Consider the following 27,731-nt stretch of genomic DNA (forward strand, 5'->3'; position numbering starts at 1 on the left):
GAGAGGACAGGCCAGGGCAGGGGAGGAAAAGGCATGATGCTTCTCAGACATCCAAGGGCACGTGGGTCACTCATCCGCCCCGGCTCTGGCTCAGCTGCAATCCCGATGCCCGGGCTCTGGTCCGAGGACCACCTCTGACGTGGCCTGGATCTCAGCCCTGCTGCACATTAGATCAGGCTGATGCTCTGTCACTACTGCTAACGTTTTCCTCCAGTATTTTTTACATCAAATTTTTTACATCATCATGAAGTGAATTTCAGTAAGACACTGAGAAAAGGGTTTTACTTGTGTCGATTTAAAAAAACGCACAACATCAGAGTTGCGAGTTGTTTTATTTGGGGCAAAATGAGGACTACAGCCCGGGAGACAGCATCCCAGATAGCTCTGAGAAACTGCTCCAAAGAGGCAGGGGGGGAAGGTCAGTATATATGTGATTTTGGTGAAGGGGGAGTACATACAACTGAGCACATACTATTTTGCAGAAGGTTTCTGCTAGTCACGAGGAGCAGTCGTCACCATGAAGGATTTTAGTGCTTTTCTAGATATGAACAGATAACAAGAATTGGGCTCATAAAATCGGCTTCTGAAAACATCCAACTCTCTGAAGACCTGTTCTGCCAGTTTTTCCTGGAGCACAGAGTGCCTCATTTTTGCTGTCCACCTGAACTCCTTTCAGGGGGTGTTGAAAGTCAGCAGCTGCAGCAGCACAAGAGTTAATCCTTGTAGAGGTAGATGGCAACTGCCAATGGAAAATGCCAATTTGTAGTTGACACTTGGCTTGACACAGCTCCGACTTGCTGCATTTTTCATAAAAGAAATCATTTTAAGTACATTTTAATTAAACGTCGTTGGTGCTTTTCCTGAGATCCAGTTGTTCAAAGGCATTTAACAGGATAGCCTCATCTTTTCACCATTCCCCCCCTCAACCCCCACCCCCGGCCCACAAGAACCCGAGTTACTGGGGTGGCAGACAGATGAGAAATGAAGAGTGAATTGCTGTTTCGTGCCAATGTCGAGCAGAAGGGGATCCCAGTGGCCAAAATAAAAACACTTCTGCGAACACAAATATCCTCAGCTGTAGCAGGAAACAGTGAGGAGAGATCAAAGTCAATTGCCTTTTAACTGCTTTTCTTAAAGTGACCATAAAGGTGGGGGGTGGGGGTGACATTTCTTTTTAATATTTATTTATTTACTTATTTATTTGGCTGCACCGGGTCTTACTTGCGGCATGTGGGCTCTAGTTCCCCAACCAGGGATCGAACCCAGGCCCCTGCATTGGGAGCACAGAGTCTTAACCACTGGACCACCGGGGAAGTCCGGGAGGTGACTTTCTATAATTGTATTTTGTTATTGTCCTGCGACTCTTTATCTAGTGGGAGTGAATGGTCTACAAGTGGAATTCTTAGATCTTGTTAATTTTATGGCATAACAGGCAGTGGTATATTTAGGGACAAAACCTTTTAAATTTTAGTCATACAAAATTCTGTGCATGATTTGGAAGATCCTTTTAAAACTCCTCTCTCTATATATTATCTTAAGAGCCCCAGTTTGAAGAAGTCCTACTACAACGTGTGGGAAATACACCAATTGAACCAAAGATTAAGTCAAAAGTCTGGCAGAAATCAACTGCTAGCCTTTACTCCTTAGAGAGGCTCTCAAATGTCCAGGGAAACATTCACATCCGGGGAATTTTCACATTTTATTTCCATTGCACAAACTTGAAATCCATGCATTCAGAGGACTATTCACCATCAGCAACAATTCAGAAGATGCTCTGGGAAATGTTCACTGATGCTGGTCAGGTCTCAGGTGGTTAAGTACCAGAGCTGGAAGGAACCCTGGACACTCACCCCGGGCTCAGGGGTGGGGACAGATGGTATATCTTTCCTTAGGCGCGATCAGGAAGTGGTCAGGAAGGTACTCCCACGTGTCCTTGGGAAGGCGGTCTCTGATCTTTCAACAACTTCTGATGTCTTTTTTGTTAACCACACGTCATTGTTTCTACTTAACCCGTTATTACCATCTGAATAGATTCACCCAGCCCCTCCACGCTGTCTGCATCGTGTTTGAAATCGGGCGCCTCCTACCCTCTTAACCAGGGCTGAAGGCTTCATATTTGGTTTGATTTTCAGTTCCTTCCAGCCCTTTCGATCGGAGATGATCAGTATCTGTATCACCTTCTCATATTAGATGTCCCTGCCGAGAAGACAGACCACTTCTGCTTCAAATTATTACATCCATACACAGGGAAGGGGGGTGGCTCATCTCCCCACCGAAGCCCCCAGGTTTCTGGGCTATAGTCTAGGGTCCCTCCCCACCTCGGCAGACACCCCTCCCTCTTCAGCACAGACTCGAGTCTTCTTGCCCCTTTCCTGTCCTGCTAGACGGTCGGGGTGGACTTTGAGGTGCCCTCCACTCCACCAAATGCAAGGCCGGCAAGGACTGGGCCAGAGTGCACTGTGGTTTTCAAACCAGACTCAGCTCTCAGGGGTCCCCTCCTGTGGCTCCTCCGGGGTCTTCTGCACTCCCACCTCCTCCTGTGAGCAGCTCAAGGGCCTGCAGTGCTGGCTGGGGAGGGGGGCTGTGTGGAGGTGGGGAGGTGCTCCCCGCTCTGTGCAGAAGCTCACAGGCACACAGGCTGGGAGAAAGGCCCACCATGACTTTACTCCAGATACGGAACAGTGGACCCCGAGCTGTCCAGGCAGGGACTCCGGCCGAGTCCCCCTGATCCAGGTCACATCCACTCTCCCCAGGGCCGGAGCCCCACCTCAGCCACAGGGACCCCCCACCAGGAGATCCCCGCCCACTCATCACACACTCTGCTACCCCCACCCCTCGAGAAGTGGTCCTTTGCTCACTGGTTAACCAGCGCTGTGTCTTCCTGTGTCGGCTGCAGGCTGGGCCTCACAGCCCCCTGGTCACTTCATCCCACAAATATGCAGGGGCTGGGCTGCCCCACAGGCGCTGGGGAAACCCGGCCAACAAGCCAGATCTGCCCTGTGGATCCCACATTTGGAGGGAGAGACAGACGATAAACAGAAAGACAAATACATGTCAAACCTGTCAAGGGAGGGCAGAGGCCTGGACCCCCGCTCCCCCACCGCGACGGATCAGGACCCTCAGGAGTCTGACCTGCTGGGGAGACACGTGTCCAGGAAGAACGCGGGAAGCTGCTGGCCCGTGGCTGCCCCGTCCCCCTGGGCTCGTGCAGGCCCTGCACACCTGCCCCCCAGCCCAGAGGCATCCCCAGAGCGGTCCCAAGCACGTCTGGCTTTCTTTTCAGCTTCCTGGAGAGAATTGACAGCGTCAGCCTGGTGGACTACACGCCCACAGACCAGGTAGGTGGGGTTGGGCCACGACCACCGCCCGAACCGAGGGACACTGTACCCTCGGGGCCCAGCCGTGCTCCTCCGGGAGGCTCCCTGCGCACCCCCCCCCTCCGCGAGGTCTGAGCTCCTGGTCGTCCCCTGGAGTCCATCCCTCTACGAGGCCGACCCTGGGAGCTCAGTTACCCTGGCCTTGAGCCTGCCCCTCGAGTCTGTCCTCACACTTCTCATCGGGCTCACAGGGGCCACCGCCCTCCACTTCCAGAGTCACTGCGGTGGCCAGTTTACATCCTAATGGATCTGGTGACCAGCAAAGAAACCCTGACGCCTGACAGGCCAGCAGAGGTGTCAGCCTTGTGAAACTGTATGGCTTTCTCATCATCTTTTACCTTAGAGACTAGAACTGTGAGAGGAGAAAGAGTGAGTCTGATCCGGAGCGGCAGCTGGGGGGACGGGCGCCTCTCCCCAGACACTGGCGGGCTGTTGGGGACATGGTGTCAGTAGGGAACACTCAGGAGTGATTACAAGAAGCTTCTAAAGGAAATAAAAGAGCCATCAAGTCTCCAAGACCAAACCAGTACATTAACTGTGACTTTCTCCGGGGAGCGAGACCAAGAGCATTTGTCTCTTGGTCTCAAGTCCTGTTTCTTTTCCGATGGAGGGAATTGCTGTTTGGGACACTCGCAGCCTGTGGCTGCCCCGGGCTGTCCTCCTGAGGACAGGGGTCACTTGTTTGCTTCTCTCTTCTCTGCCCCCAGGACCTCCTCAGGTGCAGAGTTCTGACATCAGGGATTTTCGAGACACGATTCCAAGTGGACAAGGTCAACTTCCAGTAAGCATGTGGGCAGGACCCTCCCGCGGGGCCCCCAGGCCTGGGGTCGGGGAAGCGGCCTGGATACCGGGCGATCCCGGGCCTGCAGTGCTGCAAACCCGTGTGGGCGCCCGCAAGCCCAGGTGTCAGTGCAGGGAAGGGAGGCACTCGAGCCCGGTGGCCTCAGGCAGGTGCAGAGGAGGAGGACGCAGGCAAGGGGCTGCCCAGGGGGAAGGAGAGCCAAGCAGCCACTGATCACAGGGCTAAGGGCCGGGATCAGAGAAATACCGGGGTGTGGACACCCATCTGGGCCAGACTGGGGATGCCCCGCTGGGCCCGTCTGCAAGGTCACCCTGGGGAGCAGAGCCACGGGCCAGGGGGAGGGAGAGAGCAAAGGACAGATGTCCTCCCGCCCCTCGCTAACGGCACCCCCCAACCCATGTTCTCCCCCAGCATGTTTGACGTCGGAGGCCAGAGGGACGAGAGAAGAAAATGGATCCAGTGCTTCAACGGTGATTTCTCCCTCTCTCAAGAAAATGGGGACAAACCCACACTCCCTCCTGCTGCTGTGTTTCAGTAGCTTTCAATCCGCTCACCCATCAAGTGTCTTAGTCCCATGAATACGGAAGTTAAGCATCCTGGGGTCACACTGTCTCTGCTAGTTTGGGGGCCCCGGGTCAATTCTGCGATCACAAGGGAGCTCTCCCCGGACATGGGTGGCTGTAACTGCTCTAAATAACCAAGGTGCCTCCCCCACTCCTCCCACCCAGACGTCACTGCCATCATCTACGTGGCCGCCTGCAGCAGCTACAACATGGTGATCCGGGAAGATAACAACACCAACCGCCTGCGGGAGTCCCTGGACCTTTTCGAGAGCATCTGGAACAACAGGTGACAAGACAGTAAACTCGGCCTCCCGCTGCGTTTAAAAATAATGCCTCTCGGCTTGCTTTCATCTTTGTTCTCTGATGCAGTCCTTCCTTGTGATAAATCTTCTAAAACCCTAAGAAGCTTCTTTCAGTCCATTTAATGTAGAGACTTACTTAAGATGCGGGTGTGGAGCTGATGGGACTTTGTCAGGAAAATCCAGCCTCTGTTTTGGAAGGTTATATACGGTTCAAAATTGGTTTTGTTTGGTTTTTAAAATGCAAAAAGCGCCCATTTAAAACATCGCTCATGACTCGATGAGCCCCTCCCTCGACTTGTCAGCGAAGTGACAGGTCCCCACCCAGACCCTCAACACCCAGCTCCTCGCCCAAGAGCCGCAGATGCCCTGCGTGACCATCTATTGTTTCTGTTGTTGTGAGAGCTTTAACTTCTCCCGCTTTTCTGACCCTTTACAAGTAAATTACACCACACAAATCCGAGCGTACTTATTCCTGACGTGAACCTTGGCTTTGGCGCCAGTACAGCCCCGTGGAGCTGAACCTCCTCCTGAGAGTTGATCCTCATGAGGGAGTCTTGTGTGCAGATGGAGTGGGGGCTGAGGTTCCGGGGCATCAAATAGTCCCAAGCCCGGTGCCTCGTCCGGAGGGCAGCACGTTGTCCTCTCCACGGATAATGCCTGCGACAGAGGTGCCTGCTCAGGCAGTGGACCCACACCTGTGTGTTTCCTGCTCCTTTCCAGGTGGTTACGGACCATTTCCATCATCTTGTTCTTGAACAAACAGGATATGCTGGCAGAAAAAGTGTTGGCAGGGAAATCAAAGATTGAAGACTATTTCCCAGAGTACGCAAATTATACTGTTCCTGAAGACGGTAAGATTCCAAAATAAGTATCTTGTGATTAAGGCAAAGAATTGTTCTTTCCATAGCCCTGTAACTGTAATTCCTACGGTTCTGATGAATCTAGGAAACTCAGTTAATTTAGATCAATCTTCTTGATTCCTGCCCCACCCTTAGCTTCTAGAGTATTAATATGTCCTTAGGGTCCCATTTGTAAAATTTTCAGAGTTCAGCTTGGTCCACGCTGAGCAGGAGGAGGAAGGGCAGCTTGACGTGAATGCGGGCTTTGCAGGGAGGCTCTGCCTCCCGGGGCCCCGTGTCGGTCGGTCCGCCTGGACCTGCCTGCTGACCCCGCACAGTGACTGACCGGGAGGTCGCTGTCTGAGTCACTTCGGCCAGGCCCGCAGGGACGGGGCAGCAGTGACCTCTGTCCCGAGCCGCCGGCTGCCGACCACCGTGTTGAGGCCTCTGTCCCCAGTGATGACTTTGGCCACAGCATGGTGACTTCATCGGGTGACCAGCCGTCCCGGGAGGCTGTGATGCTCCTGGTACGTGGGAATTTCAGTGCTGAAGCCGGGAAGGTCCCGTCTGGCAAACCTGGAGGAGTCGGGACCCATTTCCAGTGGCTGCTCTTGGGTTTTGAGTTTCCTGGGCCACCAGAGTCTCCAAGGAGGGATTTGCTTATGGCAAAACAACCCCACTCCTCAAGGTTTAATCCCAAACTGGATAAAGCAGGATGAAGGGGGCTCTCCCAGAAACTTCAGTTAGAAGTTAAGAAACCTATCGCGGTCTTTGCACCAACCTCAGCCAGCCTGGCGGGGTGCTTCCTGGGCCCGGGTAGTAGCCGCCATCTGGGAGCACCCCAGCCCCCATGCCACCCACCCCGCAGCAGCCGGGCCTGCTCTGACCTTTCCTGGGAACCAGCCCCTTGCTCCCCTTACCCTGTCTGGTCAGCATTTTTCCTGGGAAAAGTCTCAGGATGAGCTGGCAGCCCTCCCTGCAGGACGGTTCACCAGGTGCAGGCGACTGGGGGCCGGCTCACCAGTCAGTGAGACGCTTCATCTGACTTGAGTAGAAGCTGTTCACCCGGCACCAAACATAAACCACTGTTGAAGTCAAAGTGACCTGGGAGGAGAAGAGAGACGAAGGTCACGTTTCAGTCTTTGGCTGCATGGCCCGTGTGCTTCCGTGCTCTGTGTGCACAGCCTCCATCCAGCTGTATCTGTGTGTCATGTCACTTAAATAAAATTCCCTTTGATTTTCTACAGCGACACCAGATGCGGGAGAAGATCCCAAAGTCACAAGAGCTAAGTTCTTCATCCGGGATCTGTTCTTGGTGAGCATTTTCCTTGCCCTTTGCTGTCCTGCCACCTTAGGGTGACCCTGCTCTTTGCACTTAGTCTCTCACGAGCTTATTTAATCTCCCCCAAACAATGAGGGATGAGAAGGTGTCGTTCCCTCATCTCATAGCTGAGCACACGGAGGCTCAGAGAGGTCGGACTTCCGACCTCAGGTCACACAACTTCCCAGCAGGAACGGGCAGGGTACAGTCCCCGGGGCAGCACTGAGATGACCGACCCCGCTTGCGTGTTGCCTTTCAGTGGGATGCGGGGTGCGGCCTCTCCTCAGCTGAAGGGTCACATGGAAACGGACCTGCTCAGGTTCAGACGTTCCCTTTTTGAAAAAACTCTGTATTTTGAGATGATTTCAAACTTACATAAAAAGTGAGAAATGGGGGGCTCAGCCCTGACACAGACGCCCCCACCCCCGGCCCTCGGTCCCCCAGAGCTGACGGGCTGCATCTCCGCAGCGCATCAGCACGGCCACGGGCGACGGCAAGCACTACTGCTACCCGCACTTCACGTGTGCCGTGGACACAGAGAACATCCGCCGCGTCTTCAACGACTGCAGAGACATCATCCAGCGGATGCACCTCAAGCAGTACGAGCTCCTGTGAGCCCCCCAACCCCGCCCCGCGTCCCAGGGCCACCCGGCACAGAGCAGCAAGTCCCCGTCCATTGTGCGGGCTCTCGTGACCTCCGGGCCCCCGGCCACCTCTGCCCCCACCACCCCGCCCCGGTCTGTGTGGGGGTGAGGGGGCCCCGACTCGTGGAGAACTTGGCAGATGGGGAGACGCACTGGCCCAAGCGTGATGGGGCGTCGCCCTTCTGACCCCATGGGCCCACGACTCAGAGGAGCCCCCAAGCCGCAGTGGGGACAGAACCCCCTTCAGTCCTGTCTCCAGGGGCGGCTGGCCTCAGCCTCTGTGTCAGAGCCCCTCTGACCATCCACACATCAGCAGAAACCCCCGCCCTCGCTCTGGCCACATGTGTCCCATCCACGATGGTCCCCAGACTCACGCTGCTCAGGCAACGGCCTCCTTTCATAGGTTCTTTTTGTTGTTTTACTGCTGGTTTATTACACTGTACAGACCACGAAATGTAATATTATTTTGTATAACTACTCAAGGAAAATCCCTGTAGATCTCCGTGCCTTGACTATGGCTGTCCCTGTAAAAGAAACGTGTTTCTGTTGTGCTGAACAGCTGTCATCATACTGCCGCTTGCTCTGAGAAAGGGAGTGAATGGTGTATAGAGAGTTTAGGGTATTTTATCAGGTTGGTACTTTTTAACAATACTCCTTGATAAATATATATATATAAATTTATATAAATATAAATGATACACGTTAATCATCCACATTTCACAAAATGCCACACCCACATCACAAGCTTCTTTCGGGGAACCAAGGATGTTTTTTTCTCTCCAGAAAACATGTTTCTCAATTATCTGGCAATTTAAAGACTTTTCCAAGGTCACCCATTCCCTTAGTCAAAGTTTTTGAACCACTTACTTGACCACGGTCTCATCGTAAACGAAGAGTGAGAAAAAGACAAGGGTTCCAGGCTTGTGTCTGGCCTTGGAGAATCAAAGGATAGAATGTGATTTGCCTTTTGAAGAAGAAACATTACAAAGCCTTTATTTGAAATACAAAGTCAAAATACATGGCTGTTTCTCAACCTTGAAAGACTTGCAAATGCAGCCTCATGAGTTACATCCAGCTCAAGACCTAGAAAGCCATTCTCGTCTATCCATGGCCTTGAGGGCGGTTTTCTCAGGTCAAAGACAATCTTTTAAATTGTCCAAGCTTATATTTCAACGACACAAATGCAGAGATGGGGCAGCCTAGCCTGCGTTACTGCATTAACTTCCATTTCGTCTTTTAGTCTTTAATATGTTTAAGTTTACTCTATAAAGCAGCATCTTATAATCCTTTGTAAACTCATCCACATTTAAATACCGCTCTTCCATGAAATAAAGGATGACAACTTTACAGACAATGCACCATCACATTTTTTTAATTTCATTATCGAATTCCTCTTCCTGTCATCCTTGATTATTTCATAAAACTCTCAGTTGAACTGAGACATATAAAGTGGAAATGATTTCCAGTTTCCATTGCATTTTCAAAGTAAAACATGAAAATATGAAGAGCTACAGCCCCACACATACACCCAAAAAAATGAAATTATATATTTTTACATGCATTATTAGTCAACAATTCCACTGTAACTAAACTTCCTATTTAAAAGTCTGATTGAAGAGCCAGACTCTTAGGAAAAAAACACAAAAAGAATACATTTTATCCGGTTTAAAATTACCACGGCATATTTATTTTTAAATACAAAAAGCCTCTTCCTGGTCCATTTTTCAAGTTTCTCTTCCTCACTGACAGGCATTCAATTCAAATTTAACAACTTGGTCTGCTGGAGAGAAAATTACACTCATCTAAAAATCTGATTCCAGGGACTTCCCTGGCGGTACAGTGGTCAAGACTCTGTGCTTCCACTGCAGGGGGCACAGGTTTGATCCCTGGTCAGGGAACTAAGATCCTGCATGACGCGTGGCGCAGCCAAAAATAATTAATTAATTAATAAAAATCTGATTCCATTAATTTAGCACAGAAATACAAAAGCCTTGAGAACAATGTATTCCTGCTTGTAGCATCTGTATTTTATTTTAAGTATACAGCTTTATAAAATATAAGAACTTGAGAACTACTCATAGGAGGACAGAAGCAAACCCAGCATTTGTGAACAGCTAACCCTCCGTCTTGGGGAAGGAAGGCTGTCTAGTGCATGCAAGTGATGACATTCATAGCTTTTACACACTGTACAGACACAATCTTTGATTACACATATATTTGATAAAACGAGAAGACAGACCAGCGGTAGAGACAAGTCCCATTTTCACAGCGTGAGAACAGCACAATCAACTATTGATTCTGCAGGACTCTGCACCAGCAACCCAGATCCTACGAGCTGTGCCCATGGCCCACTTTGGTCTCGCCCTCCGTAAGCACTGCCCGAAGTTCAGTTTCGTTGGCTTCAGGACTTACTACTAAGTGCAGAACGTCTCCCGCTACTCACGTGGTCTTAAATTTTCTGAGCATGTTCCAACCGAAATGAAAAGGTGAGGCTACAAGCCCAGCGTGGCCTAACGTGAGGAGCACAAGGCCCCCGGCCGCCGTGCAGTACGTGGTCAGAACCGTGTCCTCGCAGGGCAGGTAGCACTTGGCAAGGGCGTACTCTGTGGGCGTGACGCTGCCCTGGAGAGTAAGCGAGACCGTTAGCTGCCGTGACAGCGCCAACCCACAGACCCAACCGAGGAAAGGCAGCCGCTGGGCGTGAGGCACCTGAGACCGAGGGCACAGCCTTTAGCCACCCCCCGCCCCCAAGCACTGGGTCCCAGTGTGCCGAGTGCACACGACCTGGAGCTGACCTCCACTGAATCTAGCCCCTGGCACGGGGGGTTCCCGCGGGGGGGCACATGGCAGAGGGGTTCAGAGAGGCCTGGAGACTTAGCATCAGTGGTCATCCAGGAACAAGCAGGACACGGCTGTTTTCCACGCCACTTGATGCTGAAATAAGCAACTGTTACCAGAAATACGTGTGCTGGGGGCATCTCAGTGGGCTTTTTTTTTCTTTTTTTTTTTGGTAGATGTTTTTGCTATGTGGAATGACAGCGGGGAACGTTCATTTACTTTGAATTTGAAAACAGGAGGTTTTCCCCATCTTGTTATGAAGTAAAAGCCCCTGACATGAAAGCACTGTGACCTGGATGCTGGACTCATGGGTCAAAGAAAGGAGCTGAAGCTTCAGGTCATCACTAATTAACATCTTTAATAAACGTGCAAGAGCTGTAGCATTTTTCTGTCAGAACAAATGGGCATGTTTGGAAAATAACACAAGATGACCCTGCTTCCTTAGAAAACGGAATAGGCAGAGCTGGTACCCAAGGGCACTGCAGGGACGCAGGATGAAACGCCTTGAGGTGTCCCTGCGCAGCCACAACTGTCCCCTGAGAGGTGTTCCTGCCGGTACGCCTGGGGGGTGGTGTTTACAGCTTCTGTGTATTTTCACAGATTGCAGCAATTCAGTAGTTGATCACTGTGTTGATTTAAATACGTATGAAAGCTTTGAGACGAAAATAAAGGTTCACGTACCATGATGAAACTGGGGTTGTTTCTGTTCCTCCAACTGAAAGATGGCACGCTGACCTCCAGGACGCCGGCCCCGTGCAGGACCTCGCAGGCGCTGTGCGTGTGGCCACTGAGGACCAGGCGCGGCCGGAGCCACCACAGCAGCTGCAGTGACAGCAGAGGTGGGGAGAGTGCAGCCGGGGCCCAGGGCCACCACCACAGACACCACCCCGCGGCCACTGCCCCGTGGCTACCACGAAGCCCCCACAAGTGGGCGGGCCCGCTTCCCTCGGCCCTGAAAATCCTTTGGGCTGTTTAGACTCCACCAAAAGTTGAGCTCAGGCTCTTAGGGAGAATCTATTCTTCTCATCCCAGATTTCATATTTTCAATTACATTTTCTCTTTATAAATATTTTTATAAATCTACTTCATAAATGTACTTATATTTTGCTTTGCATATTACATACACCATATAGTATATCAATATTCGTGTGAATATATACATACAGACACACACACTTAAGAAAGCACATTCTAATTAAGTCCCTAAAAACTTAACTCTAAGTGTCATTCACCTTCCCAAATACGTGGTGATAGGAAAACAGAATAAAGAATAGCTGAGAACATTATTAACTAGATCTTAGGGAACAGAAGTGGGTTTCCTGGGGAGGGGGCGGGGGGGGGAGGATGAAACAGCTGTGCAGGCACTGCCTGTCCCACCCCGCGTCCCTGTGTCCCCAACATCCCTGCGTCCCAGAGGCAGCAAACCTTCCTCGAGGCCTCCTGGGAGAGCGCATCGTAGCGCTCCTTGAAGGGGGTGTACTTCTCGTCGGGGGGTGCCGCGTCCTCTCCGGAGCAGTTGGCGTCATTTCTCCGGTAAAGCGGGAAGTGCTGTCCAAGGTCAGAGAGGAGTCAGGAGACCATAAGACCCTGGACACTTCCTCCAAACACGGGCGGGGACCCCCTCACCTGCAGGAGGATGGGGGCCGAGGCCGGCAGCCGCTGCCTGTCTCCACACTCTTGGGGGCGATGCTCCTGCTGGTCAGAGGTCAGGCCCTTAACTCACACCCCCGCCTTCACTGGACGGTGGGGAGGGAAGGCAGGGAGGCCATGCCCTGGGGGTGAGAGGGTGTGGGGTCCTACCTTCCGGGAGCAGTTCAGCCGGTGAGAGATTTCCAGGAGCTCAGCCTCTGCTCCAGAGCAGATATCACAGCCGTCCCCTTCCAGTGCGACGCTGTTAACCATCACGAAACTGAGGCAAGGGCAGGAGATCAGCCATGGGCCACCTGTGCTGTCCGCTGGCAACTGTGTCCCTGGGACACAGAAGCTACACACCCACGGGGAAGAAACCCCAGCACAGGTGTAAGTCTCAGCCCGGCTGTGCTGTGTCTGCAGGTGCAGACGATGCTAAGAGGACAAAACAGCATCTCTGGGCGAGTCCAAGACGCGGTAAAGGCTTTTCCACCCTGAACGTATGAAAGGTCCCAGGTGACCGCCACGCTGAGCGTCTGACCTTGTGTGCCTGGATCTCGGCTGTAAAATGGGGAGACGAAGACCCACCCACACACCCTGGCTCCCTTTGGAGATGACGTGAAATAAGACAACAGAGCAAAGCCTAAAACCCGGCGGGGGTAGGGGTGCTGCAGAGCTAGCTGGGCCAGAGGAGCCCAAACTGGGATTGACAACAAGGCCAGCTGTGGTTCCCTGGGCCCCCTTCCCTCTAGTGCACTGTCAGAGACGCCCACTACATGTGCCTTCCTTTCCCACATGCACGTCCACCGGGCACGAAGAAGGTGCCTGACACTTAAAGAGTTTAGAGATAAGAAGCCGATTAATCCAATGATCTGGGACATGACCATCGTGTTTAAACTTTCTTAAGGAAATTCAAGTTCTAGGGGTCTTCATAAGAATTCACAGATGATACTCACTTAATTCCTTTCCAAGAAAACAGCCTTTCAGGGTTGAAAACTTTCTCAAATCGCTTTATTTTGTATGTGTTCATCCTATGTTCAGTTGTAAAGAAAAACAGTTTTCAGAACGAGCCATTTTAAGACATCTTAAGAAGTATCGTGAACACAGAAAGTAACTTCCGGGACCTGAGGGCCTGACCAGCACCCTTCGTTCTGAGCTCCCATGGGCCCCAGGTGGGCGAGGTACCACCCCTACTGCCCCACCACTGACCAGCCCAGGGCCTGGAGCCTGGGGCTAGCGGCTTCGTCCCCAGGGCCCCAGCTTCCTCACTGGTACAGTGGGTAAAGTAATAAAAAATACTGGGTGAAATAGGAGATTAAACGTACAGAAGCACTGTGTGAACGTTAGCTAGTAGAGCCCAAATCGTCCTGTTTTGATTCCCGAAGAAAACTGGCCACGAAATGTAAGTTTCAAGTTAGAATCACTCCAGGGCACATACAGATCAGCCGTGGGGCAGGCGTATGATGTGCAGAACAGCAGTCCCGCCCGCGTGGAGCCCCGCCACCTGACTGCACAGGTAAGGCCCCCCAGGCTGGGCAGGCAGGAAGGCACAGCCGTGCGCAGGGGCCTCCTCTGACCACTCACTGGTAGTGGAAGCCGATGTCATGGTTACCAGCCACGGCCCTCAACTGCACATGGGGCGGGTGTCGGAAGATCTTCCAGAAGCGCCCCACGTCGTCCGCCCAGGCCTGCGGGGAGAAGCACCACCGCTGTGGCCCGGGAGCCTTCCCTGCCCTGTCTTGAGGGTGAGGAGGTCACTCCCGCCCAGATCAGATGCTCATAAAGCCATCGTGCGGAATTTCTAACATTCTTTTCCCAAAACTAACTTAATATTTTAACTATTTAATTTGATGCCAAATTTTAATGAAATGGTGTTATCTCCCCAAACCACCTGCTTCATACACCCACTACTACTTCAAGGTCGCCTGACGGCCACGCACAGACCCCAGGCTGAGTGAGGATGCCCGCAGATCTGAGCATGTCCTAAGAACGGGCTCTGCAGAAACGTCAAGTACACTGTGTGTCCCCCGAGGATGAGGACCAGCAGCTCCCGCGGGGTCACACTCCCTGGGGCTGGACGGTGGGGTAGGGCCCAATGAGACGTGGGGGAAAGACAAAGTCCAACAAATCTCTCAAGACTTTTCCGACTTTAACTGTTAAAGCTTGAGAATGATGCTTGTTTAGTTCTTATTTTTATTAAGCCTAAAAACATAAACTGGACAAACACTCCAGGCTGGACGATACCTAGTTGAATAGTAGTCAACTTTATCCTAAAAGTTTTAAATTTGGCCCAACCAAGGGAAATAAGCTGGATAGAGATTCCTTCAATACATTTACAAAGACTTTAACAAATAATACTTAAGGTTAGAATAACATAAAATTAGAAAAAGATAAAATGTTCCCTTTGATTTGCAAAACCAACGTCTATATCCAACCTCATTTTATAACTAGCTGCTTTTTACATACAGCATTTCCATTGTTTCATAATTAGTTCTGCACTAGATCACAACAAACACTGCAACCCTATGAATACTGGGTTTCTGTCATACCTGGACCAAGACTTTCTTTGTACAGCTTAGGACCGTCCTGCGAAATTTCAATGAATTTTTAAAAATATCTTCCAGGGGACTTCCCTAGTGGTCCAGTTGGTTAAGACTGCACTCCCAATGCAGGGGGCGCGAGTTCGATCTCTGGTTGGGGAACTAAGATCCCACATGCTGCACGGCGCAGTCAAAAAAAAAAAATCATCCAAAACCATCGGTGACAGAACATTTTTAACTAAGCAGCGAGAACAGCTTTTTTTTTTTTTTTTTCCCATTAATCCCAGGAATGTAGGAGGCAAAGCATTCTGACAGCCAAGGTAAGAAGGGCCTTTCTCTCTGGTTTGTGGAAAGGTTCACATCACCCGGTCTCGGGCCTGAGGGCAAAGGAACCTCCCACCAGGGCCTGGCTCCCCCCACCTTCCTCAGAGGAAGGAAAATGAGAGGAAAGCAAGTAACCTGTATATAGCACAATCTCATGATGTAGCCATTACATTTTAAGAGCCTAAAGTCAAGCTACATTTCAGCATGTACTCTGTAACTCCGGGGACAACTGAAACACTTCCCTCTTGCTTACTTTTCCCCTTCCGAGAGCTTCGTGGGAAGCGTCTGGCTAACCCAGGTGTCTCCTACACAGGCAAACCTAAGATGAGCCGACCTAACTCACGACTGTCTTGACACAGAGCCCAAAGACCTCAGGACAGGCCACACACTGTTCATGCTGGAACCTCCGACCCACGGCCAGGGCTCCACGACCCCCTGGGCTTCCTATGCTGGACCTCAGCACAGGACCAGGGTGCCAGGGTTGCAGGGTCCCACCTGGGAGGAGCTCCACTTCCCTTCGTCAAAGACATCTCCCAGGATGAAGACGACTTCGGGCTGCAGCAGCCACAGTGCCGTCTGGAAGGCTCGCTCCATCTGCCACTCCCTGGAGGCCAAGAGAAAAGGAAGGGTCAGTCCACTTCTCGGGCAGAGCTACATCCAGCGGACGGTCTGACAGGCCATTTAAAATGTGAACTAAAAGGTCCCCGCTCCTTCTTCCATGGCCCCCCTTGCTTGGAAGAGCCAGGGTCCCCACCTGCTTCACTGAGGGGGCAAAGGCACCAGGGGACCGTCAGGCTGCCCCTCCCACCACCGCAGGGACTGCCTCCCTGGGTGGGACCCTCAGACCAGCCCCACCCTGCACGTGAAGCTGTCCTTCCTTCACCAGAGCCCAGGGGCCTGGGAGGCCTGGATGCGGCTTCCAAAGATGCCAATGCCGACGGACACACAGAGGAGATGCAGCACAGGGCTTATTGGGGGAGACGAGAGACACAGCCCAGCATCAGAACTCCCGGAGGAAGATGATCGCTCAGAGCCTCGGGTCTGCAGCCCATCAGGCCACAGCCCAACACAGCGCCCTCCAGCAACCCGTGGTCGCCTCACCAACGCTGCCTACTGCCTTTGATTCCTGGTTTCTCTGTGGTCAACGAGACAGTGAAACCTGCTTTCACGGCTAGTCACGGGATGAAGCGAGCGGGCACAGTGCCCACACTGGTGGGGCTTCAAATTGGCAGCGCCTGCCCCGCCTCCAGCTCCCTGGCCAACTCCGACTCCACCACTGTCCTGCGATCCCAGCTCCTCTCCCCTCCCAAAGCGGGTGTTACGTCTGGTACACAATAGAGGGGACGGTAACTGTCCGTCAGGGGAGACTGAGGCCAAGAAACCTCTCTGCGTGGCCACTGCTTCACCCAGGACGCCTCACAAATACACATCTTGGTTTGCCCTGATGTACTGTTATTCACCCTGGCGAGGAAAGCGTGTAGAAGCAGCAGAAGGAGGACACGGCAGGCTGCTCGTGGGACTGCTCATAAACAAGGCTCCCTAGGTGAGGCCCAAACAGAGAACCCGGGCCTCACCCTAGCCCTGGTCTAGCTCATGCCTCCTGGGGTTTAAAACTCTGAGGAAGAAGGTACAGCAGCCCCACCGTCCATCCCGCCTCCTTCGCCCACCCTGGGGACATCCCAAGCACTGGAGGACATTCCCGCCCACAGGAGTAAAGGCCTGTCCAGGGAGGCACAAATGAAGCCATGGTGACGAAAAGGTGCCAGGGACAGGGCCACCAAGCCAGGAATTGCCTTCATGCCATCAAGCACAAAGGCCAAAGGGTGGAAGCAACCCAGTGTCCAGGAACAGATGACGGATAAACAGAATGTGGTCCGTCTAGACAGCAGAGTAAAACTCAGCCTCAAAAAGGAAGGGGATCCTGCTACCTGCCACCACACAGATGGACCTGGAGGGCGTTCCACTCAGTGAATCAAGTCAGACACAGAAGGACAAACACTCACTGTGGGACCCACTTACTGAGGGACACAGAGCAGTCAAGTTGCTGGAGACAGAAGTAGATGGTGGGGGGCCAGGGCCTGAGGGAGGGAAGGGGAAGTCAGTGTTCAGTGGGGACAGTGTCTCAGCTGGGGAAGATGATGAGGTTCTGGGCATGGATGGGGTGACAGCTGGACAGTGCTGTGAATGTGCTTAATGCCACCAAGCTGTGCACTTAAAAATGGTTAAGATGGTAAGTTTTACATTATTTGCATTTTACCACAGTTAAAAATAACATTTTTAGGAACTTCCCTGGTGGCGCAATGGTTAAGAATCCGCCTCCCAATGCAGGGGACGCGGGTTTGATCCCTGGTCAGGGAACTAGATCCCACATGCATGCTGCAACTAAGAGTTCACATGCCACAACTAAGGAGCCTGTGAGCCGCAACTAAGGAGGCCACGAGCCGCAACTAAGGAGCACACATGTTGCAACTAAAGGAGCTCACGAGCCGCAACTAAGGAACCCACGTGCCACAACTAAGACCCAGCGCAACCAAGAATAATTAATTAAAAAAAATTTTTTTTAATAACATTTTTAAAAGCCTTCCAATGAGAAAACAAACTAAGCCAAGCAGGTCTAAGCTGTCCCCAGGGAAACAACCACAAATCTGCTCCTCCTCCAGTCTCCCAGAGGGGCAAACCCAAGGGCTCAAAATTTCACACCAAAGAGGTGAGGGGGAGAGGAAGACTGCTCCGCGGACCTCGTCCACATGGCCTGTGAGGTTTCCCGTATGAATCCACTTGCAGACGGGGAGACAAAGGAGCTCAGAGGCCTGATAACTATTCCAGAGCCACAGGACTCAGACCCACACCCGACTCACAATCCTGGGTCCTTGTACGTAACAGACACTCAGTAAATAGTAAGTTAAAGGAAAAGCCAAATGCCCCAAACGTCCTTCTTTGAGGAGAAAATAACGAACGCGTCCCTAAAGCCGTGAGGCCCAACCCGTAGGGAGAGGCCGACAAGCCTCCAGCCTACGGACCCACAGAAAACCCTCCGTAATTTGTCCAGCCCCTACCTCCGTAATTTGTCCAGCCAGTGGCCTCTCACAGCCCCGAGCAGGTGGGTGTCAGCCAAGAACATGGCCCTGAGCACAGGCTCAGGGGTCCCGAGTCCACCGGCATCTGCGGGAGTTTTCACTGCAGGCCAACTGCACCGGAAGATCACTAGGTAATAGATTAGAAATTCACAAAAGAGAAGCACAGCAAGGACGATGGCCGTGAGTCTCAGCAGCACCAAGCCCCTCCTCTTCAGTGGACGGAGGTGCTGCCTCCCGGCCCCCAGCCGGGTCGAGGCCGTGTCCTCTGCAGCCATGTCCCTGCCTGGGGGTGCAGCAGCCAAGTCAAATCCACGAGACTTCCCACAAGGAAACTAGACTCCTGGCCAGGTGCAGCTGGCGCTGGTGTCTTAGCCGAGTACCTGCAGGGAAAGGAAGAGGACCGGGTGATGTGTGTCCCTTAACAAGCCACTGTCACTAGACCTCCATTAAGAACTAGCAAGTTCCAGAACCCTATCACCTTCCCAGATAAACAGGACTGTCCTGTACTTTCACAAGGACGACCCACCACATGACTTACAGATAAGGGAAAACAGTGGCTTCCTAGGCAGTCTCTACACCGCCACATGACAGGATAGCGCTACTAGAATGATCTTCCCACCAAGATGACAAAGTTTTATTACTACTTTAGAAATCATGAGATGGAGGGAGTCTAGGGAAGGATGTTTAAGGTGCGAGACATAACAGGAAAAGTCAACAATTAGCAAACAGGTGCCACTTGGCTCCCAAAAGGATGCCCACCTACCTCCGCAAAAATCAACAGGCCGTAGCCCCATGTAACAGCGTTGCCTTTGGTGTGATTTCTCCACCTTTCTACACGGCTCTTCCACAAAAGAAGGAGACATTCACAGACAAGGTGTTTCCTCGCTGGCTCAGGGCTGGGGTCTGATGCAGCCACAGCCATGAACACTGCGCTGGGTTACACACATTCCCACAAACATGGGTTTTCACCTGCACATCAGCCTTAAACTCTAGATGGCCTTCCTTTATAAGACATTTATGTGCAGTTGTCTCTCTTCGGGAACCTTTCAAATGTTCACGGGTTCATCTGAATCACAGATGAACTTTGCATCCATTTTTGACACATCTGACGAGAATGTTGATGAAAGAGTGGCCTGAGGTGGGTTTTGAGAGGTGGGCTTCCACTTTAGGTTCCTCCACTAGTGCTCAAGACCAGGATCCTACAACAGGCGGTGACCTGGAGGCCACAGAGAGCTCAGACTCGGGAGAAGCCCCAGAAGGCAGGGGGAGCTGTGGAGACACCCACCATGGATCTTAACTGAGCCAATAAATACAGAGTCCTTTCCAGGGAGGTGATTTTCTAGGATGGATCTAGGAACCTTCATATGGTTGACAACCAAAGGGACAAGGACACTCATTCTTTTAGGGCTTAAAACAATCGCCGCGAAGTTCGGCTTCCAGAATGTTCGCACCTGCACCTGTAAAAGCCCAGCCTACTCCACAGTGGGGTTTATAACACGCAACTCCTAAGACGCGGAAAAACAGCAAAACCTCACCTATAAACAAACAGGGGCAAACGTGTACGCTGAGCCATTAAACAAAAGCTTAAAACACAACCCAGTGTTGAAAATACCAGAAACCGATCAATGAGGAAGCCGGCTTGCGACGACTGAACTTGACGGCTGTGGGGCTGCACTGCTCAGGACTCACCTCCACAGGCGGCTTTTTAGAAACGAGGAAATGACGGGCAGGTGCTTCCCACCTCCCCATCCTGTCCTGTGGCTGCCCGCGAACCGCACTGTTTATAGTAAGTACCCGATGGGAGAGGGAGCAGGGCTCAAAGGCTAGATTTTAAACACGTCCCTTGGGACACAGAGGTCACAGGCAGCGCGCATGTGACCTGGGATCACGGAAGACGCACGACACACGACAGCTTTACCCCCAGGTCTGGGCCGTCAGTGATGGGAGCCAGCCCTTCCCCTCTGACCTGGACTGTCCTCCCCACCTGTTTTCTCCAAGGAGAGTGCAGAGTGGCTCTGAGGGTGGTAGCGCCGCCTCGTGACGTGTGGTCACCCGACGCGAACCTCTGCCCACATGGCCAGCGCTTCCTCGGATGGCACGAGGAGGAAGAGCAAGTCCTTTTTGCTGCCATGCACTCGTCACGGTCACACCTCAGGTGTGGACAACCGTCAGTGTGACTCGGGGCACGGACTCTCTGCTCGCTGATAAAAGAGGGAAAAGCGAAGGGACTCGAAGGAGTAACGAACCCTCTCAACACCATCAGCCTCAGCCTGGACTCATTCAAATGTACCAAAACCACTTGCTCTCACTGGCCCATTTTCTTTCAAAGTCCTAGAATCTCCTAAAATCCTGAAAGCCAAGGCCAAAACAGCAGCTGAAACTTGCTAGACCCTAATGTCCCCAACCACGAGGATGAGAGGGAGGAAGCCCCAGCCCTGGGGCTGGTCTGGAGCCTTCCGTCAGCAGCCTTTGCTCTGTGGGTCCCAGTTTCCCAAGAGAAAACCCTAAGGACAAAGTTAAATGGCTCCTCCACACCCACTGCTCCGTCAGAGAACCTTGTTCCCCACGGCATGGGGACAGAGACCTGGGAGCACAGGGAGGTCACACCCCGGGGGGAGGACACAAGAGCACGAGGACAAGCAGAGACACGGTGGGTTTGCACCGTGGGCACGGGGGACCCCTCCCAGTCCGCCCTATGCCCCACAGCTGTCAGCTTAGATAAGGGCCCAGGCAAACGGGTCAGAGGGCACAAGCCGAGCCCTGGCCCTTCCCCAGGCTTCCGTGTTCTTCCTGCCATTAACAAACGAACCAGAGGACTTAGAAGGAAGGAGAGGGGGAAGGGGAAGAAAGGAAAGAAGGGGGGCAGCAGGCCAGCCAGAGGCTGTTGAGACACATTTTCTGGAGAAAACCCCAATACCACGTGAACTTGGTATAATGTGATCATTAAAAAAAATAGAACTCACCATCAGAGTGAAAACCATATTTGACAGCTTCTTACACCAAACCTTTCAAACAGTTCCTTTTTCTCAAAGCTTGGAAACTGCTTTTCTTCCTCTTTCCAAAACTCACGGTACCATCCATCAAAGTCGTGTTCCCAACGCTGTCTGCAACGTCATGGCCACAGCCCACCCCCTTGACCTTCTGAAGTGAAGGCAGTGTTTAGGGCTGACACGGTGGGGGAACCAGGCCAGGCGTGGCTCTGAGCCCCACGCCAGGGGCCCAGACGTCACTTCCACCACGGCTGCTTTCTACGGCCTTCTGCTGGCTCCTAGCCTGCGGCCGGCCTCAGGGACCTGGCTGCTGCTCACTTCCTGGCCCGGCTCGAAGGAACCTGCAGCCATGGGCAACCAATCACTACCCTGCGGCCGGCGGGACAGGAAAGAGCGAGACGGAGCAGCCCTGGCTCTTCTTCCGGTGTTGCATCCTCCGTCAGATCTGTGAGAATCGACCGCAGCTCTGCTGGGGGACCTCAGCAAGTCCCCGACCCTCCCTGGGCCTCGCGGGGTCACAGCACCTGCCCCCACTGCACCCGTGGAGATTAACAGAAATGTTCACAAAAGTGCTTTTTTTTTTTTTTTTAAAGTAAGTCTTTCTATTGTTGACAGTAAAATTAACCAACAGTCGATCTAAGGAAAAAATGGAAAATTTTATTCAAGCCAACCTGGGAGATGCTCTTTTGTTTCTGAGACAAAGGGTCACACATCAAATGTATCACTGACAGTTTACACAATCCAGACCTGCATGTACAAGCAGTGAGTGGTGGGCCGTCACGGTCCCTTACAAGCTGAAGAACGAAGGTCACCCCATAAGGAGCTGTGACCCTTGATGAGATGAAGAAGGAAGGCCCTCTCTAAGTTAGGACGGCTGGTCAGTGCAGGTGCATAGCACACACTAAATGGGGGATGAGGCCCAAACGGGCAGAGAAAAATTTTGTATCTAAGGTTTTCTCGCCTTACCATAAAATATGAATTATATTTCATCCCTATGAGGCAGGCTTCTCAGGACAAGATTAGAGTCAAGCTCACACCCTGAGGGATTCCCGCAGGCTCGGTCAGTGGAACCCAGCAGGTCCAGGGAAGGAGGGCCAGTGAACGGAGGGTCTGGGAGCCATGGCCGCCGGGCTGACCCTGCTTCTCCATTCATTCACTACGTGGTGCTTCTAACGCTTCACACCTGAAGCCCCCAGACCCTTGCCTCACTAAAGGTAAACCTTATGTTTTATCTCAACCATAATAAAAACCAGTGACTTAAGATCCCCACAGCTGTTAGGGAACCACTGACTGAAACCGCCCGCCCTGCCCAGGGAGGATAATGACCGCTTGCATGATTTATCTTACAACAGGAGGTCCTGATAAGGAACACAGACTGACAAACAAGCTACCAACAGCCAGAAGAATTAGGGAGAGCCCAAAAGAAGGCAGGAGACGCCAGCATACAATATGTCCTGCCAACCTCTCAGAAACCCTCACACTGGAAACCATCTTGACTGAGATGCCTGCACTGCCAGGAATTGGATCAAATACAGGCACAAGCAAAATGACTGGCCATAGAGGACCTGGGGAGCTAAACCCATTACCATAAACCCTGAGACTACAAGCATGTGGCAGAGCAGGTCTCCTGGGTTCCCTCACCCTGCTGCTCTCCACCTGGGTGCCCCTTCCCACTAAAGTAAAGTCTTCTGCTTCATCAGTACATGTGTCTCCTTGGACAATTCATTTCTGGGTATTAAAGACCCCACCCTTGGGCCCTGGGACGGGTTCCCCTTCCGGTAACACAGCCACAGCTTGAACCACCAAATGCTACTGTCCCTTTCACGTCCAGGCTCTCACAGGTGAATGGAGAGAAAACGTGTCCTTTCCTAGACTAAGCGACGGGGGTCTGGTCCCTCCCAGGCGCAGATGCCACTGTCCCCTCCTGCCTGATCAATAAACGCACGAAAAAGATGTGTTAATCCATCCGTATCACCAGCCTGTAAGAGGAGGAAGTGGAAGGTTATGATAAAGACTATATTCTGTGTGTTGTCTTCTTGGGATTAATGATGAATAATTCTGTCCATATTAGAAGCTTTCCTCTGCATTAGCAGGTTTGGGCTCAAAAGGCAAAATTAATAAAATGTTATTGTTTTCACTCCCCAAGTTCAATGTGTCAGTTTTATTAAGCTCATCAAATTTAACCCGTCAGGGCTTCCCTGGTGGCGCAGTGGTTGAGAGTCCGCCTGCCGATGCAGGGGACACGGGTTTGTGCCCCGGTCCGGGAGGATCCCACATGCCGCGGAGCGGCTGGGCCCGTGAGCCATGGCCGCTGAGCCTGCACATCCGGAGCCTGTGCTCCGCAACGGGAGAGGCCACAGCAGTGAGAGGCCCGCGTACCGCAAAAAAAAAAAATTAACCCAGCAGGAAAGCCATACAAGCTCCTGACACAGCTTAGTCTGGCCTCGGATGAAGGGGCAGACTCACAGGTCTAGGACCCCTCCTGGCTTATCTACATGTAAGAGGCCCTGCTGACCCCTACAGGGCTGAATCTTGGTATTTTGATTTCTACTACACACACACTTCTTATCCCTGACAACACAGACGACAACAGTATAAAAACAGCTCAGTAACATCTACTGAAATGGAGCAGGACCCTATGGGGCCCACTCCGGTACAAGGCCTTTCTGTGTGCCCCGTTTCTCATTTGTAGAAAACAGGCTTCACTCAACCTCCTTGACCTTTCCTGAGTCCCAAAGGGCAGATTCAAACAGTTACTAATCAGGAAAGGGAAGGAATGCAGAGACAAGGAAGTAACAGTCTAGAAACAATAGTGCAGCCTTGGGGCAGGGTCCTCAAGATACAATAATGACTTGGAGTTCTTCTGCAGAACTAAGGCTCCCACACAGGTGGAGGAAGGCAACTTCAGGCTGAGCACAAGATTCCTGGAGCCCCGCCCTGCTACTTCACCACCAACCAAACAGAAGAAAGCCACACACCCTGCACCCTCCCCCCAAATTTTGCCTATAAAAACTTTTCTCTGAAAAACCATGGGGAGTTTGGGGTTTTAGAGCAGGAGCCACTTGTCTTCCTTGTATTGGCGCCTTTCCAATAAATACCCCATTTTCCTTCACCACAATCTGGTGTCAGTAGATTAGACCCAAGTTTCGTTCGATAACACTACTATCCCAGAATTTTTCAAAAAGCTAGAATAGACTCATCACTGGTTTATAAAATCAGTTTGGTGGTTTCTGACCCAAATTTTTAAAAATAAAATAGAATAAAACAAAACAGAAAAGACAAGCCTGTAGGGCACACTGTGGAGGAAAGGCAGAGTAAAGCTTTGAGCTCCGTTTTTCTGTACACGTGCCTGTGTGCACTGGCCATGACATCAACAATACTTCCTACTGCACTAGGCTCTCCACTCCCTGAACAGGAACCCAGCCCATTTATTTTCATGTCCCCCCCCATGCCCACTTGGTGCCTGCAAACAGTAGGTGCTCAATTAATGTGTGTGGACTTAATGGCTTACGTTTAGTTTTATTTATTTTCCCGGGCATTTTAGAATTACAAACACACAGCGTGGCTGTTTCAGTCCATCATCTCTCTTTAAATGCACAACAGTCTACCCTCATCACAGACACAAGAGGGAAAACGACAGAGGCTGTTCCTGCTCCTCTGAGTGGGAGCCAGGCAGGAACGTAAAGACTGGCAAATGCGTGCCCAGAACCATCCTCTCACCAGCCCCAGTGTGGGACTCAAACAGAGGAAGAGCCCGGGCAGCTCTCTGGTTGGTGGGAAGTGATGACAGTCTTCCCCAGCCTCTTTGGAGAAAACACTTTCTTCTAAAAGGGAAGGACACAGAAGCGCTTGGAGCTCCTGAGGTCTCCCCTAATGTCTGGGGCCCGGGTGATCCCAACAGCCGGGGAAGCCCACACCCCAGTGTGTTATTTCCCAGCAAGTGACCTCACACAAATCACTCAAAACAAAACAAATAAAAAAGGGACAGGATGGGGCTTCCCTGGTGGCGCAGTGGTTGAGAGTCCGCCTGCCGATGCAGGGGACATGGGTTCGTGCCCCGGTCCAGGAAGATCCCACATTGCCGTGGAGTGGCTGGGCCCGTGAGCCATGGCCGCTGAGCCTGCGCGTCCAGAGCCTGTGCTCCGCAACGGGAGAGGCCACAACAGTGAGAGGCCCGCATACCCAAAAAAAAAAAAAAAAAAAAGGGACAGGATGGTTATTATCAAAAACGAAACAAAACAAACAGAAAATAACAAGTGCTGACAAGGATGTGGAGCAATTGGAATCCTTGTGCACTATTGGTGGGAATGTAAAATGGTGTAGCCACTGTGGAAAACAGTATGGTGGTTCCCGTCCAAATTACAAATAGAACTATATGATCCAGCAATCCCACTTCTGGGTACATACCCAAACGTATTGAAAGAACAGACTCAGATATTTGTACACTAATTTCACTACAGTACGTTTCACAATAGCCAAAAGGTGGAAGCAACCCAAGTGTCCACTGATGGATGAATCATGAGTAAACAAAATGTTGCATGAACATCTAATTACAATGGAATATTATTCAACCCTTAAAAAAGGAAAGAAATTCTGACACAGGCCACAACATGGATGAACCCTGAGGACAGTATGCTGAGTGAAATAAGCCAGACACACAACAACAAATACTGTACAATCTCACTTATATGAGGGCCCTTGGACTTCTCTGGTGGCTCAGTGGTTAAGAATCCACCTGCCAATGCAAGGGACACGGGTTTGAGCCCTGGTCCGGGAAGATCCCACATGCCATAGAGCAACTAAGCCCGTGTGCCACAACTACTGAGCCTGGGCTCTAGAGCCCACGAGGCACAACTACTGAGCTCACGTGCCACAACTACTGAAGCCTGCGCGCCTAGAGCCCAGGCTCCGGCAACAAAAGAAGCCACTGCAATAAGAAGCCCGCCCACCGCAACGAAGAGTAGTCCCCGCTCAACGCAATTAGAGAAAGCCTGTGCGCAGCAACAAAGACCCAACGCAGCCAAAAATAAATAACTAAATAAATATATATATGAGGGTCCTACAGAATTCAGTTCCATAGAGACAGAAGTGGGATGATGGGTGCCAAGGCCTGGGGTGTGGGGAATGGAGAGTTATTATTTAATAGATGTTGAGTTTCCATTTGGGAAGAGGAAACAGCTCTGAAAATGGATGGTGGTGATGGTTGCAGAACAATGTGAATGTACTTAATGCCACTGCACTGTGCACTTAAAAACGGTAAAATTTATGTTATGTAGGTTTTGCCACAATTTTTTAAAAAAAGAAGACAAACACATGCACACAGAAGACCCTATAAATTAACAATGTCCTATAACAAGGGCTTCCTTTTAGATTTAAATTTACTACTTTTATATTTAAAAAAAGAAGAAAAAGTGTTGGGAGCTTGGATTCAGGGGAATATCACTGGGTCATCTTCTCACCTTTTAACGACAGAGACCAGCATGAAGGTTGGCTTGTGCTCCCCAAAATCAGAGCGCCTCTACCTGAAATAAAAAACAAACTGTGCGCTTTGTGGCAGAATAATCTTTCATTCATTAACTATCGTTAAAGCGGAAAATGCATCACCTCCTAGAGGGTACAGTGGCTGCTGCCTCCTGCCCACAAGGAACCCAAGCCACGCTGAAAGTAAAAGACACCGAGAACCACACAGCTAACGACCTAACGACCGACATTAGTTACTGGCCAAGAACAGTTCTTTTAAGTTGTAGTATAAATACTTACACATAAAACACGTATACAAGATTGCTCTGTGTGGCCCAACACACAACAATAGTAGCTGCAGTCCATCACTGGGAGCAAAATATTTCATCCATTGACTGATTTTTAACTTCAAAGCTATCACTGAATAGCTAACTTCCCTCCCCCAAAAAATTAGCATTAAAACATGTTTAATACTTGTCCACTAATGTTAAATTCATTATTACCACAATGTCATCAGTGGCTGTTTGCATGTTAAATTTTCCATCTTAAATTACATTTTAAAATAAGACGCGTTTTTAAAAATCTACAGCAGCAAACTAGGAAGGGAGCAGCCCCTACCATTTAATACATGGGCCTTAGGTAATGGTAATTTTCCTGCAAATAAATAGTTTCCAGTATACCGTTTTCTCAAGAGGTAAACCTGCGTTCCTAAAAGGGCAAGGGGGCTGCAGCTCGCAGGGCTGGTAACAGCAACGAACAGAAGCACCGACGCCTCAGCGCGGAGGTGACACGGAGCCCGGCTGCCTGGCCCCCACCTGCCTGCGCAGCCGCCTGCTCCTGTCCCGGAGGCCCAGACCCGCGCCGGCCTCTGGCCGCGGACTCCCACCGCGGGTCCGCAGGGTGCGCCCCGTGCGTACCGGCACCAGTCTCAGGGCGCCGGACGTCCCGAAGCCGCCAGCGGCGCGACGCTTGCTCTGCAACGGACCCAGCGGGCTGCGGGCGACGAGCGCGTGGGGCGGGGCCCG

At 51.5% G+C, this 27,731-nt stretch overlaps 2 protein-coding genes across 15 annotated transcripts in view; one reads left to right on the top strand and one right to left on the bottom strand.

Moving 5' to 3' along the window:
* The window catches only part of GNAL (G protein subunit alpha L), a 69,716-nt gene extending 61,504 nt beyond the window's left edge, over positions 1–8,212 (top strand). The window contains exons 6-12 of the mRNA XM_032654340.1: positions 3,284–3,338; positions 4,085–4,158; positions 4,591–4,649; positions 4,908–5,028; positions 5,765–5,895; positions 7,131–7,198; positions 7,673–8,212. Of these exons, the coding sequence (XP_032510231.1) occupies positions 3,284–3,338; positions 4,085–4,158; positions 4,591–4,649; positions 4,908–5,028; positions 5,765–5,895; positions 7,131–7,198; positions 7,673–7,819 (655 nt within the window). The 3' untranslated portion in view covers positions 7,820–8,212. The remainder of the gene's footprint in view (positions 1–3,283; positions 3,339–4,084; positions 4,159–4,590; positions 4,650–4,907; positions 5,029–5,764; positions 5,896–7,130; positions 7,199–7,672) is intronic.
* Positions 471–27,731, bottom strand: MPPE1 (metallophosphoesterase 1). 14 transcript variants are annotated; one of them, XM_032654327.1, is made up of 15 exons: positions 27,522–27,697; positions 26,706–26,768; positions 18,236–18,636; positions 15,675–15,783; positions 13,900–14,003; positions 13,272–13,346; positions 12,487–12,670; positions 12,313–12,381; positions 12,112–12,234; positions 11,368–11,508; positions 10,292–10,470; positions 8,716–8,780; positions 8,223–8,372; positions 6,804–6,987; positions 3,222–6,459 (listed from the first exon to the last, which is right to left on the bottom strand). In XM_032654327.1, exons 3-13 carry the CDS (start codon positions 18,529–18,531, stop codon positions 8,323–8,325), a joined length of 1,395 nt encoding a protein of 464 aa, XP_032510218.1. In that variant the 5' UTR covers positions 18,532–18,636; positions 26,706–26,768; positions 27,522–27,697; the 3' UTR covers positions 3,222–6,459; positions 6,804–6,987; positions 8,223–8,322. The 14 variants fall into 14 exon arrangements, with proteins under 14 accessions (XP_032510220.1, XP_032510218.1, XP_032510219.1 ...); XM_032654328.1 differs by having other exon boundaries at positions 27,624–27,685; XM_032654325.1 differs by lacking the exons at positions 26,706–26,768; positions 27,522–27,697 and adding an exon at positions 21,220–23,560 and having other exon boundaries at positions 3,222–3,626; positions 3,716–6,459.

Source organism: Phocoena sinus, chromosome 14, assembly GCF_008692025.1.
Source record: "Phocoena sinus isolate mPhoSin1 chromosome 14, mPhoSin1.pri, whole genome shotgun sequence".
Classification (NCBI taxonomy): Eukaryota; Metazoa; Chordata; class Mammalia; order Artiodactyla; family Phocoenidae; genus Phocoena; species Phocoena sinus.